Source organism: Bos indicus, chromosome 26 (assembly GCF_029378745.1).
Source record: "Bos indicus isolate NIAB-ARS_2022 breed Sahiwal x Tharparkar chromosome 26, NIAB-ARS_B.indTharparkar_mat_pri_1.0, whole genome shotgun sequence".
Lineage (NCBI taxonomy): Eukaryota > Metazoa > Chordata > Mammalia > Artiodactyla > Bovidae > Bos > Bos indicus.
In genome coordinates this window covers 16,092,186-16,111,957 of record NC_091785.1, presented here as the reverse complement: position 1 = coordinate 16,111,957, position 19,772 = coordinate 16,092,186, and the positions used below count along the sequence as shown (strand labels likewise).

The 19,772-nt window shown below is 37.4% G+C and overlaps 1 protein-coding gene and 1 non-coding gene across 2 annotated transcripts in view; both read right to left on the bottom strand.

Annotated features, from left to right (window-relative positions):
• Positions 1 to 3,235: 3,235 nt before the first annotated feature.
• The window catches only part of LOC109579059 (cytochrome P450 2C19-like), a 35,268-nt gene continuing 18,731 nt past the window's right edge, over positions 3,236 to 19,772 (bottom strand). The window contains exons 6-9 of the mRNA XM_019988559.2: positions 16,002 to 16,143; positions 11,628 to 11,815; positions 4,670 to 4,811; positions 3,236 to 3,759 (exon numbers count right to left, since the gene is read on the bottom strand). Of these exons, the coding sequence (XP_019844118.2) occupies positions 3,578 to 3,759; positions 4,670 to 4,811; positions 11,628 to 11,815; positions 16,002 to 16,143 (654 nt within the window). The 3' untranslated portion in view covers positions 3,236 to 3,577. The remainder of the gene's footprint in view (positions 3,760 to 4,669; positions 4,812 to 11,627; positions 11,816 to 16,001; positions 16,144 to 19,772) is intronic.
• TRNAS-GGA (transfer RNA serine (anticodon GGA)) lies at positions 7,362 to 7,433 on the bottom strand. Its single transcript has one exon. It is a non-coding gene; the product is annotated as a tRNA-Ser (tRNA).

Sequence of the window (19,772 nt, the reverse complement as noted above, 5' to 3'; positions counted from 1 at the left end):
CTGTACAATTTTTAAAGGTTATTTTCCCTTAACAGTTATTACAAAATATCCAATCCTAATTCTTGAAACAATTTTCCATTTTTGCCTTTATAAACTTTCACATTTTGTAGTCTGGAAGAATAAAGTTTAAGCGTTTTTTGGATCTGTGTGTCCTGGGCAGCAGTCCTAACAAACCCCAAATAAACACTTCGTGATTTCAACCAGATCTCCATTCTGGTAATTCATAGTTAACAATAATAAAATTTAAACCTCTTAAACAACCAAAGACATATAAAGCAACTATATAAGTAAATGTACATGACTTTTACCTTGAAATCTCAAGTCTAAATTTGAATAATTTTTTTAGATTTCACATATAAGTGCTATCGTATAGTATTTTTCTTTCTCTAACTTATTTCAGTAAGCATAATATTCTTTAGGAACATTCACCTTCCTGTAATTGGCAGAATTTCATTCTTTTTATGCCTGAGTAATACTCCATTGTATGTTTATACTGCATCTTCTTTTTCTGTCTGCCTGTTGATGGATCCTGGGTTGCTTCTATGACTTGACTTATAAGCAGTGCTTCTATGAACACTGGGCTGCATGTATCTCTTTGAATTACTGTTTTCATTTTCCTTGGCTATATATCCAGGGGTGGAATTGCTGGATCATATGGTAGTTCTATTATTAGTTTTTAAGCACACTCCTTACTGTTTTCCATGGTGCCTGCACCACTTTATATTCCCACCAACAGTGTACAAGAGTTTTCTTTTCTCTTCACCCTCTCCAACATTTGTTATTTGTGGTCTTTTTGATGATAGCCATTTTGACAGGTGTGAGGTGATTTCTCATTGTCTTTCTGATTTGAATTTTTCTGATGATTAGCAAGTCAGGAAGCAACAGTTAGAACTGGACATGGAACAACAGACTGGTTCCAAATAGGAAAAGGAGTACGTCAAGGCTGTATATTGTCACCCTGCTTATTTAACTTCTATGCAGAGTACATCATGAGAAATGCTGGGCTGGAAGAAGCACAAGCTGGAATCAAGGTTGCCAGGAGAAATATCAATAACCTCAGATATGCAGATGACACCACCCTTACGGCAGAAAGTGAAGAGGAATTAAAAAGCCTCTTGATGAAAGTGAAGGAGGAGAGTGAAAAAGTTGGCTTAAAGCTCAACATTCAGAAAACGAAGATCATGGCATGGGAAATAGGTGGGGAAACAGTGGAAACAGTGGCTGACTATTTTGGGGGGCTCCAAAATAACTGCAGATGGTGATTGCAGCCATGAAATTAAAAGACGCTTGCTCCTTGGAAGGAAAGTTATGACCAACCTAGATAGCATATTCAAAAGCAGAGACATTATTTTGTCAACAAAAGTCCATCTAGTCAAGGCTATGGTTTTTCCAGTAGTCATGTATGGATGTGAGAGTTGGACTGTGAAGAAAGCTGAACACCAAAGAATTGATGCTTTTGAACTGTGGTGTTGGAGAAGACTCTTGAGAGTCCCTTGGACTGCAAGGAGATCCAACCAGTCCATCCTAAAGGAGATCAGTCTTGGGTGTTCATTGGAAGGACTGATGCTGAAGCTGAAACTCCAGTACTTTGGCCACCTCATGCAAAGAGTTGACTCATTGGAATGACCCTGATGCTGGGAGGGATTGGGAGCAGGAGGAGGAGGGGACAACAGAGGATGAGATGGCTGGATGGCATCACTGACTCGATGGACATGAATTTGGGTAAACTCCAGGAGTTGGTGATGGACAGGGAGGCCTGGCGTGCTGTGATTCATGGGGTCGCAAAGAGTCAGACACGACTGAATGACTGCACTGAACTGAACTGAACTGATGATTAGCAATGTTGAACATCTTTTCATGTGCCTGGTAGCCATCAGTATGTCTTTCTTTAAAAAGTCTATTCATATCTTCTACCACTTTTAATAGAATCGTTTGTTTGATATTGAGTTGTATGAGTTGTTTATGTATTTTGGATATTAACCCCTATTGGTCATATTATTTGTAAACATTTTCTCTAATTCTGAAGGTTGTCTTTTTGCTGATGACATCCTTTGTTGTATGAAGTTTTTATGTTTAATTAAGTTCATTTGTTTATTTTTGCTTTTATTTATTTTGCCTTAAGAGACCAATCCAAAAAAAATATTGCTATAATTTATGTCAAAGAGTGTTCTATGTTTTCTTCTTTGAGTTTCATGGTTTCTCGTCTTACATTTAGGTGTCTCACCAATTTTAAAGTTTCTTTTGTGTATGGTGTAAGTAAATGTTCTAATTTCATTATTTTACATGTAGTGCCACGTTTTCCCAGTACCACTTATGGAAGATACTGTCTTTTCACTATTGTATATACTTGCCTCCTTTGTCATAGATTAGTTGACCACATGTGCTTGAGTTTATATCTGAGCTGTCTGTTCTTTTCCATTGCTCTGTCTGTGCTTACGCCATACCATGCTATTTTGATTACTGTAGCCTTGTAGTATAGTTTGAAGTCTGGGAGCTTCATTCTTTTTTCTCAAGAGTGCTTTGGCAATTCATGGTCTTTTGTAGTTCTACATGAAGCTTAAAATTGTTTGTTACAGTGCTGTGGAAAATTTCAAGGGTATTTTGATAAGGATTACATTAAATACATAGATTGCTTTGGGTAGTATAAATATTTTCACAACATTTTTTGCCAGTCCAGTAGCTTCATTGTATAGTTTGAGATCAGAAAGTATAATGCCTCTGGCCTTGTTCTTCTTTCTCAGGATTGCTTTGGCTTTTCAGGGTCTTTTTGGTTACACACAAATTTTAGCATGGCCTCTCTATTTCTACTGTTCATAATACTCCATTATGCTTTCAAAATCCATGGCATCAAAGAGATGGCCCCTCTTTTAATTACAACTTGTGAAACGTGTGTTCTCTCTCATTTTGGAAACAGACTGCCTATAGGTGATTTCTTATACACAATCTCATTGATTTCTGTTCTGATTTTTAATTGTGGTTTTCTGTGTCTGACTTTTAATTGCTCACTATCACTGATCTCAATATTCCCTACAGGATGAAGCTGCTCTTGAAAACAATTTCTCTCATTTTTTAAACCAAATCTCAAATAAGTACATACAAGCATTCAAGGGAGATTTTCTGCTCTCATTCCCTCTGTCCTCTGTGTGTATCACTATAACGACCGGCATGACATCTTTGTCTTTTTTTTTTTTTCCTTCTTACTTGCGATATGCACAAAAGAAGGAAAGACTGAGAAGTGGGTCATCAGATTCTGCTTTTTATTAGAAAAAACATGCACTGGAGAAATAGGTCTCATTGGCACACATTAATCATCATGCATTACTTTGTACTGAGTACATGATACTAGGCACACACTACTACTTAATATTAGATAGGTATTAGCATATGTGATGGCCAATACAAATGTTACAGGATAGGGAGAATAGCAGATATATTTCCGTAGTGAAATTGCACAGGGAATGAGAAGAGGTCAGAGATGTGTTCTCAGGAAAGATTACCATGACACTGGTGAACAATGCCCCCCATGAAAGGGAGTTAAAGATAACACCACTGAGGAAGCTGTATAATTTAGCATTCTTCACACAGGAATAAAGCAGAGCTGGTAAGGAGGTGGCACATTAGCTATCCCAGTAACAGCTGGGGTGGTGTCGAGGTCCTTTGGGTCAACCACAGATTTCAAGGTAAATGTTTGTAAAATTGTGGTCAGGAATAAAAACAGCTCCATGCGGGCCAGGCCCTCTCCCACACAAACCCGTTTTCCTGAAAATAACAAACACAGAGAGTACATACTCCTTGAACACTGTGTTTCTGGCTGCCAGAAACAGACTATGCAGTAACTTTTTGATGAATGTTTGAATGGATGGATGGAACGCAAATGGTTAGATAGACAGATGGACAAAGGGTAGACACTCATGTTATCCATCTAACATCTAATCTTAACAGGTATCCTCTCAGCAGATATTTATTGAGTTATCAGAACTATATCATATACTTCATTAAGTGTATTTTAACTCCATTTTGACATTTTCAAGGTCCCATCAATTTTTTTTCTAGAAATACTCATATATTGGTTGTATTTTGTTCCTAGTGATGGTCCAATGTCTTTCTTTCCATTCTTCACAGCCTCTATTCTCTGTTGGAAGTATATCAAATCTACATCGACCTTGAAGTTTTAAAGTTTTATAACACAGAGTTACTTTTGTCTACAATGCACTTCTCTTGTATTTTCAGAATGTAGCTTAAATTTTATTTTTGAATTAGAAAGAACTGGGTCACCTCTCCAAAGCTCCAATAATCTACTCCAAAAATGAGGATGTCTCATAGGGAGGGAAAGTGTGTGGGCATTGGTACTGCTGTCTCTCATCATGGAAAAAGAGCATTTTGACCAGGCACAGAATGGGCACTATGGAAGTTCCAAAGGATGCCCAAAGGCACCTTGTCCACTGAAAGTGAAAGTCACTCAGTAGTATCCGACTCTTTGCAACCCGTGTGCCGTCCATGGAATTCTCTAGGCCAGAATACTGGAGTAGGTAGCCTTTCCCTTCTCCAAGGGACCTTCCCAAACCAGGGATTGAACACTGGTCTCCCTCATTGCAGGTGGATTATTTAACCACTGAGCCACAAGGGAAAATTGTCCACTGAAGCAATGAAAAAAATAAATGTGTGTTACCTGCTGAGAAAGCCATGAAATAGTCGCTCTTCCTAAAGTTGCCATTCTCATCCAGGAAGTGGCCAGGGTCAAATACCTCTGGGTTGGGGAATTCTTTGTCATCATGCAGCACAGAAGTCAGTGATGTTAGTATATCTGTGACCTGGAAAGAACAGATGAAGATAAATTAAACTATGAAGAAGTCACAGACCTAGAAGAACTGCTGAAAATCATTTAGTCCAATCTTAGGATCAATAGATGATTAATTTTGGTTCAAAAGAAGGTCAGTGGCATTTTGAGTCAGACAGAACAAGTAATAAGGATAAGTTTAAGACTAGTGGTGGTGATGCTGCCAAAATGAACACTGGCAGCATCTGAAATACTCAGTACATGGGTCCTAGAACTTATGAATCCATTCTGCTAATCACCACATTAGGACATGGTATCTGCCCCCACCAGCTGCTTTATCATTTCAATTTTTACTCATCTCCTATGTGGATTATGGTTTAATGTGGAAGTCTCTATTGTGCTTTAAATGTCTCAAATTATCTGTTTGTATGGCTTTTGTAAACAGGCATTTGATCTAATACAAAATAACCTCTTCTATAATAACAATGTAAGTACAGTAACAAATATTATTGTTTATCATTGACATGCAGATTGTATGTCTTTATTTTAAAATATAGGGCAGACTTCATCACAGATTAATCCTAGATTTGAAACACAGAAAGGACTGTAAAATTCACAAAATCATTTCACAGTAATTCAGCTTACGATCATTAGTTTAAGCAAGTTTTATCTATTAACACTAAAACTATTGGGTAAATGATTGACAAGAAAGATACAAATCTATAAAGTACCAAGTAATCTTTTATTAATTAAATGTGAAAAAAAGGACCTGTTTCATGGAGTAATCTGGCAGATACCATTTTATCATGTGAACAATACTGCTGCTGCTGCTGCTAAGTCACTTCAGTCGTGTCTGACTCTGTGTGACCCCATAGACGATAGCCCACCAGGCTCCCCCGTCCCTGGGATTCTCCAGGCAAGAACACTGGAGTGGGTTGCCATTTCCTTCTCCAATGCATGAAAGTGAAAAGTGAAAGTGAAATCGCTCAGTCGTGTCCAACCCTCAGCGACCCCATGGACTGCAGCCTACCAAGCTCCTCTGTCCATGGGATTTTCCAGGCAGAAATACTGGAGTGAGGTGCCATTTTTAGTCCATATCAGACCACAATTACATTGTGGGGGAGGTTATGAACAATACTACATAACCAATAATGGGATAACTCACGTATGTGCCTTCACCTACCCAATGAATTTCAGTGGGAAACACAAAGCACCTATATAGTTGAAATTGTAACTGGAATCTATGTCCAGAAAACAATCACACAAAACCAGCCTGAGGAATATTTCACATGACTACTAAATTGCACTCTTCACAGAGTTAAAATGTACTAAAAGAGAACAAAGAGGGCAAACAAAACTAGTAACAGGAGAGAACAGGGAAAACAAGGAAAAGATATCCAAATTATAATCTTGTTTCCAGCCTGGACACTGATTTTCAAAGAAAAAAAGCCATAAAGTTTATTACAGAAAAACTAGGAAATTTTCAATATAGGCTGTACACTAAATAATATTATTCTATCAATGATAACTCTTGAGTATAATTGCTATTATTGCTCTGTATACAAAAATTGCTATTTTGAGCTATACATACGTAAATAGAGAAGTGTAGAAAAGTAGATGATAGATTGATAAATGAATATTTGTGGAAGAAATTTTTACATACTGAGGTATGGAGAAGTCATTCTAGTTTGTAAACTTGAATTTAACTTAAATGCTAACTAGAACATCCTATTTGTGGCCTATCAAACATATGCACTAATTATTAAGAAAATGTATATTGAACAGAAATAAAGAATGTCCATGTTAAAAATAAAGATTAAATGCCTCCTTTCTTGGACACCAATGTTGAAACTCTTGCAACAAGAAGACTCCTCTCTCAAGTGCCAAGGCCATACCAACTTGCTGTGCATATGTTGATAATCTGTTTTTGAAACCTTGTAAGAATGTATCTCTGGCTTCCTGATTTTCTTTGCTCTGACAAGATATACAATTGTGTGGATAAACCATACCTCTCCAGAGCAGTTCCTCAGAGTTATCTGAGAGGTTGTCTTCCGGGCTATAGTCCTCAGTTTGGCTCAAATAAAACTCTTTTCTATTCCTATTACAGATTTTTTATTGATTATCTCTCAACATTGCAAAAGCAGGTAAATATACAAATTCATGTATAACATACATATGAACATGTTTTTAATGTTCTATGTTTAAAAAATAATTAATGCAAACTTGAGGAATCTTCCATCCCCTAAGGTTATCATATAAAAGGTATACAACTCTTTATTATTCCCTTGTTTGTGTTTATATAAGAAATAAATAACACATCTAAGATAACAAAAAAAGGTGCAAAAGGCAATACTTTCAGCAAATGCTGCTCAAACAAATGCATATTTCATAGAGAAATAAAAGAAGCATAATCATTACTCTTAGTCATAAGTAAAAATTACCCGCATGAAAGTGAAAGTGAAGTCGCTCAGTCGCGTCTGACTCTTTGCGACCCCATGGACTGTAGCCTACCAGGCTCCTCCCTCCATGGAATTCTCCAGGCAAGAGTACTGGAGTGGGTTGCCATTTCCTTCTCCAGGGGATCTTCCCGACCCAGGGATCGAACCTGGGTCTCCTGCATTCCAGGCAGATGCTTTAACCTCTGAGCCACCAGGGAAGCCCTGCATAAACCATCATCTAAATGTAAGCACTAAAATTATGAAGTTTATAAGGGTAAATCTTTCAGACCCTGTGCTGGAAAACGTTCTTTAGATAAACAAACAAACAAAAACAATCCCACACATCAATCTTAGAGCATTGCAAAATGTTCTTTTAGACAGACTTATATACTAACAAATATCAACCTATGTGCAAATATGGCCTTAGTACAAACAATGACCTAAGTATTTTAAATGGAAAATAATCAAGGAAGACACTTTGTGGCACATGGGAATTATATGCAATCTAAATTTCTGCTTCCAAAAAGACAGGGATATAGCCATTCTTGTTTGTTTAATATGTCCTTGACTACTTCCATGCTACAACAGCAGAAGTATACAAAAGGATACAAAAGGCATCAGACACTTCAAAGCTTCAAATTCTGAAATACTTACACTTTGAAGTATTACATAAATACTGTAATACTCCTGTCTTAGAGCATTCTCCAGTTAGCTCAGTGGCTCCAGACTTGATAAAACTAATCACTTACATGATTGGTAAAAAGGTATAACAGAATCAGCCTCCTAATAATCTTATTGAAAAAGACCCTGATGCTGGGAAAGATTGAAGGCAAAAGCAGAAGAGGGCAGCAGAGGATGAGATGGTTAGACAGCATCACTGACGTAATGGACATGAAATTAAGGAAACTGGAAGACAGTGGAGGACTACAGAGCTTGCTGTGCTACAGTCCATGGGGTCACAAAGAGTTGGACGTGACTTAACGACTAAACAAGAATAAAACTCAATATTTATGTTTCTACACTGGGGGGACTATGCAGAAGGGATGGTCATCCCCAGTATTTGGTAATAGACATATGACATTATAATGGTCATTTCCCAATACCGTGGATGTGAGAGATGGGCCACTCCATTCTAGTACAGTGTTTCCCACATACTTAGAAATAAGAGGAGAAACAAGCTTGATCAATTATTACCTTAGACCCCAATGTCACAAAAGAAAAGTCTTCTCTCAGTATGTCCTTTGGTTAAAAAAATAGTAGACTTGAAGTTCTAACCCTTGTATCAAAACTGCAATCACTGAGACAAGTCTCACAATCTAGTAAACTCATCAATTCTGTCTTCTCCAAGGATTGGCACTAGTACTTGTATCTTAAGAATCTCATTGCTTTCTTTCCCCAACAAAATACAAATTTTAGTTATATTATTTTATAATTTTAATAATACTATGACTTGGCTTCAAGTAGATAAGAGAAGTTTTCAGCACACCAACTAGAAAGTCTGAATATATACAGATATTCTGTTAGAGAGCATGAGAAATCTGCTAAGACAAAAATCTGTCTCAATATTCCAAAGTTTGGAGAACCTCAAAGAGGAAAGCTGACACCTAAAGTTAATATTAGTCTCTGTCAATGTTCAAATTTTACTCAAAATACCCAAAATGGGAGAGGTTACATCATTCCATCTGCCAAGGAGGAGAGGGATGGACCCTTTCTGGAAGAAAATAAATAACATCTGAACTCCGCATTTTTTCATTTATAAAAATTGGTATTTAACCAAAAGTAACTAGGCATTTCAAAGACACAACTAAGCGGCCAAAGATAGAAGTGAGGAAAACAATAAATATACACCCAAACTATGAAATATTTCTCACCTAATTTTATCATGCCAGCATGACCTTTAAAACAAAAATCCAATGAAAAAATGTTGAGGAAGAAAAGTTGTAAACCAAAAATCTCTTAAACCATAATCAGTAAAGTCCTGAACAGAATGTAGCAAAAGAAATCCAACTGCATATATATATATTTATAATAGGCATATTCAGTGGGAAAAGTGAGGTCAATGTATACAACCATACCAAGACATCAATTTGAAAAAAATTATATACATGTTCACCACTAAAAATAGCATTAAAAATGAGAACATATTTTTTACTCTGATTCTTTAAAAAGTATGTAGCAAAATGTACATAAAACATCATTCAGTTCAGTCGCTCAGTCGTGTCCAACTCTGCGACCCCATGAATTGAAGCACACCAGGCCTCCCCGTCCATTACCAACTCCTGGAGTTCACTCAAACTCATGTCCATCAAGTCGGTGATGCCATCCAGCTATCTCATCCTCTATCGTCCCCTTCTCCTCCTGTCCCCAGTCCCTCCCAGCATCAGAGTCTTTTCCAATGAGTCAACACTTTGCATGAGGTGGCCAAAGTACTGGAGTTTCAGCTTTAGCATCATTCCTTCCAAAAAAAATCCCAGGGCTGATCTCCTTCAGAATGGACTGGTTGGATCTCCTTGCAGTCCAAGGGACTCTCAAGAGTCTTCTCCAACACCACAGTTCAAAAGCATCAATTCTTCGGTGCTCAACTTTCCTCACAGTCCAACTCTCACATCCATACATGACCACTGGAAAAACCATAGCCTTGACTAGACGGACCTTTGTTGGCAAAGTAATGTCTCTGCTTTTGAATATGCTATCTAGGTTGGTCATAACGTTCCTTCCAAGGAGTAAGCATCTGTTCATTTTAGGGCCGCAATCACCATCTGCAGTGATTTTGGAGCCCAAAAAAATAAAGTCTGACACTGTTTCCATTGTTTCCCCATCTATTTGCCATGAAGTGATGGGACCTAATGCCATGATCTTCGTTTTCTGAATGTTGAGCTTTAAGTCAACTTTTTCACACTCCTCTTTCACTTTCATCAAGAGGCTTTTTAGTTCCTCTTCACTTTCTGCCATAAGGGTGGTGTCATCTGCATATCTGAGGTTATTGATATTTCTCCTGGCAATCTTGATTCTAGTTTGTGCTTCTTCCAGCCCAGCATTTCTCATGATGTAATCTGCATATAAGTTAAATAAGCAGGGTGACAATATACAGCCTTGACGTACTCCTCTTCCTATTTGGAACCAGTCCATTGTTCCACGTCCAGTTCTAACTGTTGCTTCCTGACTTGCATATAGGTTTCTCAAGAGGCAGGTCAAGAGGTCTGGTATTCCCATCTCTTGAAGAATTTTCTACAGTTTATTGTGATCCACACAGTCAAAGTCTTTGGCATAGTCAATAAAGCAGAAATAGATGTTTTTCTGGAACTCTCTTCCTTTTTCCATGATCCAGTGGATGTTGGCAATTAATTTGATCTCTGGTTCTTCCGCCTTTTCTAAAACCAGCTTGAACATCTGGGAGCTCACAGTTTACATATTGCTGAAGCCTGGCTTGGAGAATTTTGAGCATTATTTTACTAGCATGGGAGATGAGTGCAATTGTGCGGTAGTTTGAGAATTCTTTGGCATTGCCTTTTTTTGGGATTGGAATGAAAACTGACCTTTTCCAGTCCTATGGCCACTGCTGAGTTTTCCAGATTTGCTGGCATATTGAGTGCAGCACTTTCACAGCAACATCTTCCAGGATTTGAAATAGCTCAACTGGAATTCCATCATCTCCACTAGCTTTGTAGTGATGCTTTCTAAGGCCTACTTGACTTCACATTCCAGGATGTCTGGCTCTAGGTGAGTGATCACACCATCATGATTATCTTGGTCGTGAAGATCTTTTTTGTACAGTTCTTCTGTGTATTCTTGCCACCTGTTCTTAATATCTTCTGCTTCTGTTAGGTCCATACCATTTCTGTCCTTTATCGAGCCCATCTTTGCATGAAAATATCATTATCAATAGTGAAATGTTAACCGCCATTCTTCTGAGATCAGAAATAAAAACAAGGCTAAAAGAAAGTTATTAGCCCAGACAGCATGACAATGTATAGAGAAATTGCAATTAATCTAGAGGGAAATTTTAAACACTGATTTTAAATTTGGCAAGATTGCTTCATATAAAGTTATTAAAATGATAAAATCAGTTATATTTTCAATCCAGATAGCAGAATGGAAAAGGCATTTTAAAACATTTAAAACAACAATAAGCACCTAAGGGGGAAAAAAGGATTCATTTGGAAATATAAACAGTTAACTTTCATCAAACCAAATAAAAGAAAGAGAAAATTTGGAAGTCTTGCACTGCTAGCTGTCAAAATCTGTTATAAAGCTTACAGACTAAACTTGAAAAAAACACACAATTCATCAAGCCTGCACACAGATGATTACTTATACTTCTTTTGTCTTGCTTTCATAGAGGATGGCACACAAACTGTCTAAAATGGGAACTTCAGTACCACTGAGGTCAGTATAAGAGAAACCAATGTTACCTTGGGGATGAGGTAGTTTCTGAATTTCACGTCACAATTCACAGCATGAGGTACACTCGTAGGAGCCAGGTCAATGTATCTCTGGATCTCATGCAGCACAGCATCCATGTAGGGCATGTGGGTCCTGTCCTGCATGCAGGGGCTCCGGTGTCTGCCAATCACACGGTCAATCTCTTCCTGGATCTTAGCTGATAAGAGATAAGTAAGACTGAAGAAGAAAAAAATGCAAACCACATTTGCAGAACAATTCAGAGATATATGATGCTTCATGAGGTATCCCAACAGCATTATACACTTAAGTTATATGCTCAGAAATGGACCTCGACATGGAGAGAGAATTGCCATAACACAAATACATGTAAGTCTCTGACAAGCTAGACTTAAGATACAGCTAAACAGACTTGTATGTTAGCATACACAGTAATACAAGCAGAAATGATAAAATGTTTGAAAATAAAAACACAACACAAGGTCAAGAAACTAAAGTCGTTGGAGGGAGAAAAACAGGAATCTATTAATTTTATATCAAAATAATATGTGGATTGAAAAGGTAAGTTATATGTGTTTTAGTGTATTTGTGTATTGTATGTGTGCAATATGCAGTGCTACTCTCTTCCTCCAATTGCCAAATGCTGTCACTCTCAACATTATAGTGGTTTCTTCTGAAATTTTTGCCCTGTTTCTAATCAATGACTCTGTTTCTATTTTTTACGTAGATTTTTAAACAATATCTGATTTCCTGGTATGAGAGTTGAGAATTTACATCTCTATCCCCACCTCATACAAAATACACACACAAATCCCCTTACTCCACTTTCAATATATTTACACCATAATTTTTAGCTCTCAAAACATTCATTTTAACATCATTCTGACTAAATAAACATGCTCACTCTTAAGAAAACTATGATTATGCTTCCTTTTGGTACTTTCTTGGAGCTTACTATGTTTCTTTAGTTCAATTCATAAAACTCCGTACCCTGATTTAGGAGTCTTTCCAAATACTGAGGTAGATGTTTCAAACTCCTAATAATTTCCCTATTATTCAGAAGTCACAAACAACCCATCACCTTTTGTCTTTTGTTCTTGGCATCTCCTTTCATACTTGCTTTATCCACCTGATCCATTTAGAAGTGGACATTTGCCAAGCCTGCTATCTAGCAACAGCCCTGACACTTTTTCTGCTTCATGAGTTCTCAAGATCCCCAAAGCCCATGACTTCCTCTGACATGACTTCAGGCATTTGAATATGAAAGTTTGATACTTGACTTGAATTCTGATGCCTTACTGAACTCTAATCCTTTATCTATGACATGCTACATCTCTCTGAAAGTTTTTGTGATTTTCTCTTTTATTCTGGTGTTCTGAAATTTCATGACCTGGGTCATGGGGTGGAAATTTTTATTTCATTCACTCTGCTAGACATGTTGAGAGAATTTTCTATCTACATGGTAAAGTTTGGAGGCCTTTTCTCCAGAGTCCTCACTCTCTGGAGTTTTTCTCTGGCATGCTCAAATTCAGAAAGCAGGATGGAGAAAGGAGCTAAGAGTCCCTGAATTCAAGAAGAGAATTTTTCCCTAAACTTTGCTCCAAGTTGTGACCTCACTCTTTGCCCCTGTCTCTGCCCAGTGTCCTGAGTGTAAAGCCTCTTAGTTTCAGTTTCTCTAGGCAATAAGCTTCTCCCATCCTATGGGGGAAAGAATGACCTGATAAAAGGAGCTGTCAAAGGGTCATGCTATTTCAAATCTTGAAAGATGATGCTATGAAAGTGCTGCACTCAATAAGTCAGAAATTTTGGAAAACTCAGCAGTGGTCACAGGGATAGAAAGGGCCAGTTTTCATTCCAATCCCAAAGAAAGGTAAGGCCAAAGAATGCTCAAACTATTGCACAATTGCACTCATTTCATACGCTAGTAAAGTAATATTCAAAATTCTCCAAGCCAGGCTTCAGCAATACGTGAACCATGAAATCCCAGATGTTCAAGCTGGTTTTAGAAAAGGCAGAGGAACCAGAGATCAAATTGCCAACATCCTCTGGATCATTGAAAAAGCAAGAGAGTTTCAGAAAAACATCTATTTCTGCTTTACTGACTATGCCAAAGACTTTGACTGTGTGGATCACAAGAAACTGTGGAAAATTCTGAAAGAGATGGGAATACCAGATCACCTGACCTGCCTCTTGAGATACCTGTATGTAGGTCAGGAAGCAACAGTTAGAACTGGACATGGAACAACAGACTGGTTCCAAATAGGAAAAGGAGTACGTCAAGGCTGTATATTGTCACCCTGCTTATTTAACTTCTATGTAGAGTACATCATGAGAAATGCTGGGCTGGAAGAAGCACAAGCTGGAATCAAGATTGCTGAGAGAAATATCAATAACCTCAGATACGCAGATGACACCACCCTTATGGCAGAAAGTGAAGAGGAACTAAAGAGCCTCTTGATGAAAGTGAAAGAGGAGAGTGAAAAAGTTGGCTTAAAGCTCAACATTCAGAAAACGAAGATCATGGCATCAGGTCCCATCACTTCCTGGAAAATAGATGGGGAAACAGTGGAAACAGTGGCTGACTTTATTTTTCTGGTCTCCAAAGTCACTGCAGATGGTGACTGCAGCCGTGAAATTAAAAGACGCTTACTCCTTGGAAGGAACGTTATGACCAACCTAGACAGCATATTAAAAAGCAGAGACATTACTTTGTCAACAAACATCTGTCTAGTCAAGGCGATGGTTTTTCCAGTGGTCATGTTATGGATGTGAGAGTTGGACTGTGAAGAAAGCTGAGTGCCAAAGAATTGATGCTTTTGAACTGTGGTGTTGGAGAAGAGTGTTGAGAGTCCCTTGGACTGCAAGGAGATCCAACCAGTCCATCCTAAAGGAGATCAGTCCTGGGTGTTCATTGGAAGGACTGATGCTGAAGCTGACACTCCAATACTTTGGCCACTTGATGTGAAGAGCTGACTCATTTGAAAAGACCGTGATGCTGGGAAAGATTGAGGGCAGGAGGAGAAGGGGACAACAGAGGATGAGATGGTTGGATGGCATCACCGACTCAATGGATATGGGTTTGGGTAGACTCTGGGAGTTGGTGATAGACAGGGAGGCCTGGCGTGCTGCAATTCATGGGGTCTCAAAGAGTCGGACATTACTGGGTGACTGAACTGAACTGAACTGAAAGGGTCATGGCTGGATCAGCTACCTTTATCAGCTTATTTCTCCCTCTATCCTCTTTGATTCTTGGTACTTCTAAATACTGAAACTTACAGGATGGTAAGGACACAAATGACTCTCCTCATTATACAACTTTCTCTTCTGACATGTAGGCCATAACTTCATTCTCTGTCTGATTTCACTGTCACCTCTCAATATGCTCTGTGTTTCAAAAATTTGTTGAAGATGTGTTAGCTGCCTCTCCAGTTTTAAAAAGCCAACTCTGGCCTGTTAAGAGGCTATGGTCATTTTACTGAAACCCTAACATGACAGAAGATCATATGTATTTCTAAACTGCTGTTCACAACTGTTAACTCTTTAAAAGTTAATTTCTAACAAAAAGTTATTTGCAAAGGATAAAATTATTGATCCCAACCCCCACCACTACCAAATTCTTATTTTGGTAAGAAATATTTTCCTGGAAATAAACCTCTTGACTAATAAAATTCCTTTATATGCACATCTTAAACCAATTCCCTGTCAATATAACTTTTTAAAGCCCTCATAACACTGAAAATTTCATCAGGCAATCTCACAGAATTTCCAGGATTTCCATTTATGTTTCAATAAGCAGAATTTCCACTTTCTGTGCCCTGGCTTTAGAACACTGCATTTTCAGAATGGGGAAACTCCAGAGTGATCTTTCCATAAGAAAGCCATTATGCAACTGCAGGCCAACTCATGCTGGCTATGCCTGCTACACATGACCTCCCATGAAATCCAGATGCTGCTGTGTTGATTTTCCTACCTTTCACAGTGTCTTCACTCCTGTCATCCTGCTATGTTAAGATGTCCCATTACTTTTCCTTCACTAAATCTGAAAAACATTAAGGTGCTCAAACAGAGATTTAAGGGCTTCCCTGGTGGCTCGGTCCCTAAAGAATCTGCCTGCAATCCAAGAGATTGTCTGCAATGCAGGAGACCTGGGCTCGATCCCTGGGTCAGGAAGATCCCCAGGAGAAGGAAACAGCAAACCGCTCCAGTATTCTAGTCTGGGAAATCCCATGGACAGAGGAGCTCAGCAGGCTATAGTCCATGGGGTCTCAAGAGTTGGACACTACTTAGAGACTAAATTACCACCGTAAGAGAAACAAGGTGGAAAGCACTCCTGGTCTCTTTCCAATATCTTTCCTGAAATCACCCTGCCCACCATGTTATCATACCGGTGACTTCGGGGTGCTTCAGCAGGAGGAGGAGTCCGTATCTCAGTGTGGTGCTCGTTGTCTCTGTCCCAGCTCCAAACAAATCAGATACAGTGATTGTCAGGTTTTCAAATGTATATTCTGACTGATGATTGTGTTTTTCCTAGGAATGATTTGATTTTTTAAAAGTTAGAAAGCTTACCAAAAGCAGGTAAACATGGCCCTTTAACAGGTAAAAAACAAATCGACACAAATCATTCCTGATTAACCCCAGATATATTGGATTTACTCGATAAAAACTTTAAAATTCATGTCTGAAACTGGCTCAAAGAGCTGAAGAAAACTACATACAAGAACTAAAGCAAATCAGGAAAATATATAAACAAGTGGGGAATAATGAGAAAAGTATTAGGTATTACTCAGTCATTAAAAAGAATACATTTGAACCAGGTCTAATGAGGTGGATGAAACTGGAGCCTATTATACAGAGTGAAGTAAGCCAGAAAGAAAAACACCAATACAGTAAATGCATATATATGGACTTTAGAAAGATGGTAACAATAACGCTGTATACGAGACAGCAAAAGAGACACTGATGTATAGAACAGTCTTTTGGACTCTGTGGGAGAGGGAGAGGGTGGGATGATTTGAGAGAATGGCATTGAAACATGTATAATACCATATATGAAACAAGTCACCAGTCCAGGTTCGATGTACAATACTGGATGCTTGGGGCTGGTGCACTGGGATGACCCAGGGGGACGGTATGGGTAGGGAGGAGGGAGGAGGGTTCAGGATGGGGAACACATGTATACCTGTGGCGGATTCATTTTGATGTATGGCAAAACCAACACAATATTGTAAAGTTAAAAAAGAAAAGAAAAGAAAGAACCAAAGAGAAACTTTGGAGCTGAAAAGTACAATACCTGAAATTACCAAAAAAAAAAAAAAAATTACCAGAATTTTTCAACAGCAGACTGGAGGAAGGCTTCCCCCTCCCCGCCCCCCACCCCCACAAAAAAAAAAAAAAAAAAAAATCCATCAAACATGAAGCCAGGAGAACAGAAATTTCCTGTGAATATCAGGAAGAAAAAGGAAGAAAGAAAAATGAACAGAGCCTGAGATATAACTGGAACTCAAACAAGTATACCAACATCGACTTAATGGGAGCCCCAGAAAAGAAAGAGAGAAGAAATAAAAAATAAATATTTGGGGGGAAAAAATGGCTGAAAACTTACAAAATTTGGTGAAATACACGAATGTATGAATTAAAGAAGCTAAACAAACTCCAAGAATATTGAAGCCAAAAAGACCCAGAGCAAGGTGTATTTTAATCAAACTGTCAGAAGCCAAAACTAGAGAATGTTTGAAGCAACAAGGGAGAAGTGACTCATCATGTACAAAGGACCCACAATAGCATAATATGTCATTTTTCTCCAGAAACTGTGGGAACCATAAATCAATGGAAAGATATTAAGTCCTCAGTGTAAAAATGTCAACCAAAAATTCTATATCTGGCACAACTATCTCTCCACAAAATAGGTGATAGAAGACATCTCCAAAATAAAACCTAAGGGTTCCTTTTTAAAAGACTGGCCCTACAAGAAATGCCAAAGGTAATCACCTTTCAGTTTAAAACAAAAATGTATTACATGATAATTCCAACCCAGATTGACAAATAAATATTTTTGTTAAAAATAATAATGTAGGTAAATACTAAAGCTAATATTATTGTATCTAGTATAAAAACTCTTCTTCTCTATATTATTTAACAGAAAATTGAATAAAAATCATTAGAAATACCTGTTCTAGGCACAAAAGATATAAAGATGAAATTTATAACATCAACAAAATAAAGGGAGATGACATTGGTTGGGAGCAGAGTCAACATGCAATTTGAAGCTACTGTGGAAGCAATTTATACTGGACTGCTATATATTTAGGATGTTAACAGTAATCCCCATTATAAGTACTAAGAAATCAATTAAAAAATAACATAAAAAATTTGAAGAAGGCATTAAAAAAGTGCCTGCAAAATTGATCAAACAAAAAATATGACTATAATGGAAAAATTGAGAAACAGCAATCATAAAATGCATTAGAGCAAAAAGCAGCAGAACAGAAATAAAGCCATTAATATTAAACTAATTCTTCAAAATTAAAGTGATTAGTCACTTTGACTAAAACTCACAATTTAAGACAGATATTTAAAGAACAAAATTTTAAAATATATATATATAAGCTATTATATATCCATACATGTATAGAATATAATTCAGGCATGCAAAAGAAAAGAAAATCTTAACACTTGTGATATCATGAAGGATGGCCCTTAAAGTTATCACAGTAAATGAAACATATCAGATACAGAAAGATAACTACCATATGATCGAACTTACATGTGAAATATTTTAAAAATCTGATCTCATAAATACAGAGAACACACTGGCTGCCAGAGATGGGGAGTGGTCAAGATGAATAAAGGAACTCAAAAGGTACAAAATTCCAGTTATAAAATAAATAAGTCATGGGTAACTACTACACAGCATGATGACTATAGTTAATACTGTATCGTATCTCTGAAAGTTTCTAAGAAAGTAAATCCTAAAAGTTCTCATTACAAGAAAGAAAACCTATAACCATGTGTGAATGGATGGTAACTACATTTATTACACTAATCATCTTGCCTTATATACATATATTGAATCACTATGTTGTATATCTATAATTAATATATTTTATGTTAATTCTTTTCAATTAGAAACTGCATATTGTCTACAAGAAACCCACTTAAGACTGAGAGATACAAATATGTTGAATGAAATAGAGAGAAAAAGATTTTGCAATTAGTGAGTAACCAAATACAGCAGGAATGTTAGAAAAAAAGTTAGATTTTAATCAAAAAGAAATTAAATGGAACAAATGAGAATGGAGTGTTTTTTTTACTGGATCAACAAAGGTGAATTCTTCAAGAAGCTATAACATTATACATCTATATGTGGGCTTCTCCAGTGGCTCAGCAGTAAAGAATCTGCCTCCAGGTTTGATCCCTGGGTTGGGAAGATCCCATGCAGAAGAAAATGGCAACCCACTCCAGTATTCTCACTTGGGACATCTCATGAACAAAGAAGCATAACAGGCTACAGCCCATGGGGTCACAAAAGAGTCGGACAGGACTTAGCTACTAGGCAACAACAATAACAACATCACCTATGTGCACCAAACAACAGAGCCACAAAATATATGAAGGAAACATTGAAATAATTGAAAGGATAAATGAAGAGTTCTATAATAATAGTAGGAGACAGGCTTAGTATTACACTAGACACAGTGAAGAAATAATCTATGAAGTTGAGGATATCACAGTAGAAACCTCTAAAACAAAGAGAAAGAGACTTTAAAAAGAGAGACAGAAAAAGGAAAAAGCAAATCTAAGGACTATGGGACAAGTTCAAAATGTGTAACATACTCATAGTGGGAATGCCAGAAGGAAAAGTAAGAGGAAAAGAAGTAGAAAAAATATTTGAGACAATAATGAATCAGAATTTCCCCTAAATTAGTATCATACACCAAACTACAGATCTAAGAAACTCAAAGAACACTGATTAAAATATTGCCAAAAAACAAAAACAAATCCTACTCTAGGCATACATTTTCAAACTACAAAAAGTCAAAGGTAGATTTAAAATTCTTAAAAAGCCAAAAGTGCCTTGCTTAAAAGGAAAAAGGATGAGAATTATTCTGACTTTACCTCACATACCTTGCAAGTAAGAAGAGAGTGGAGTGAAATAT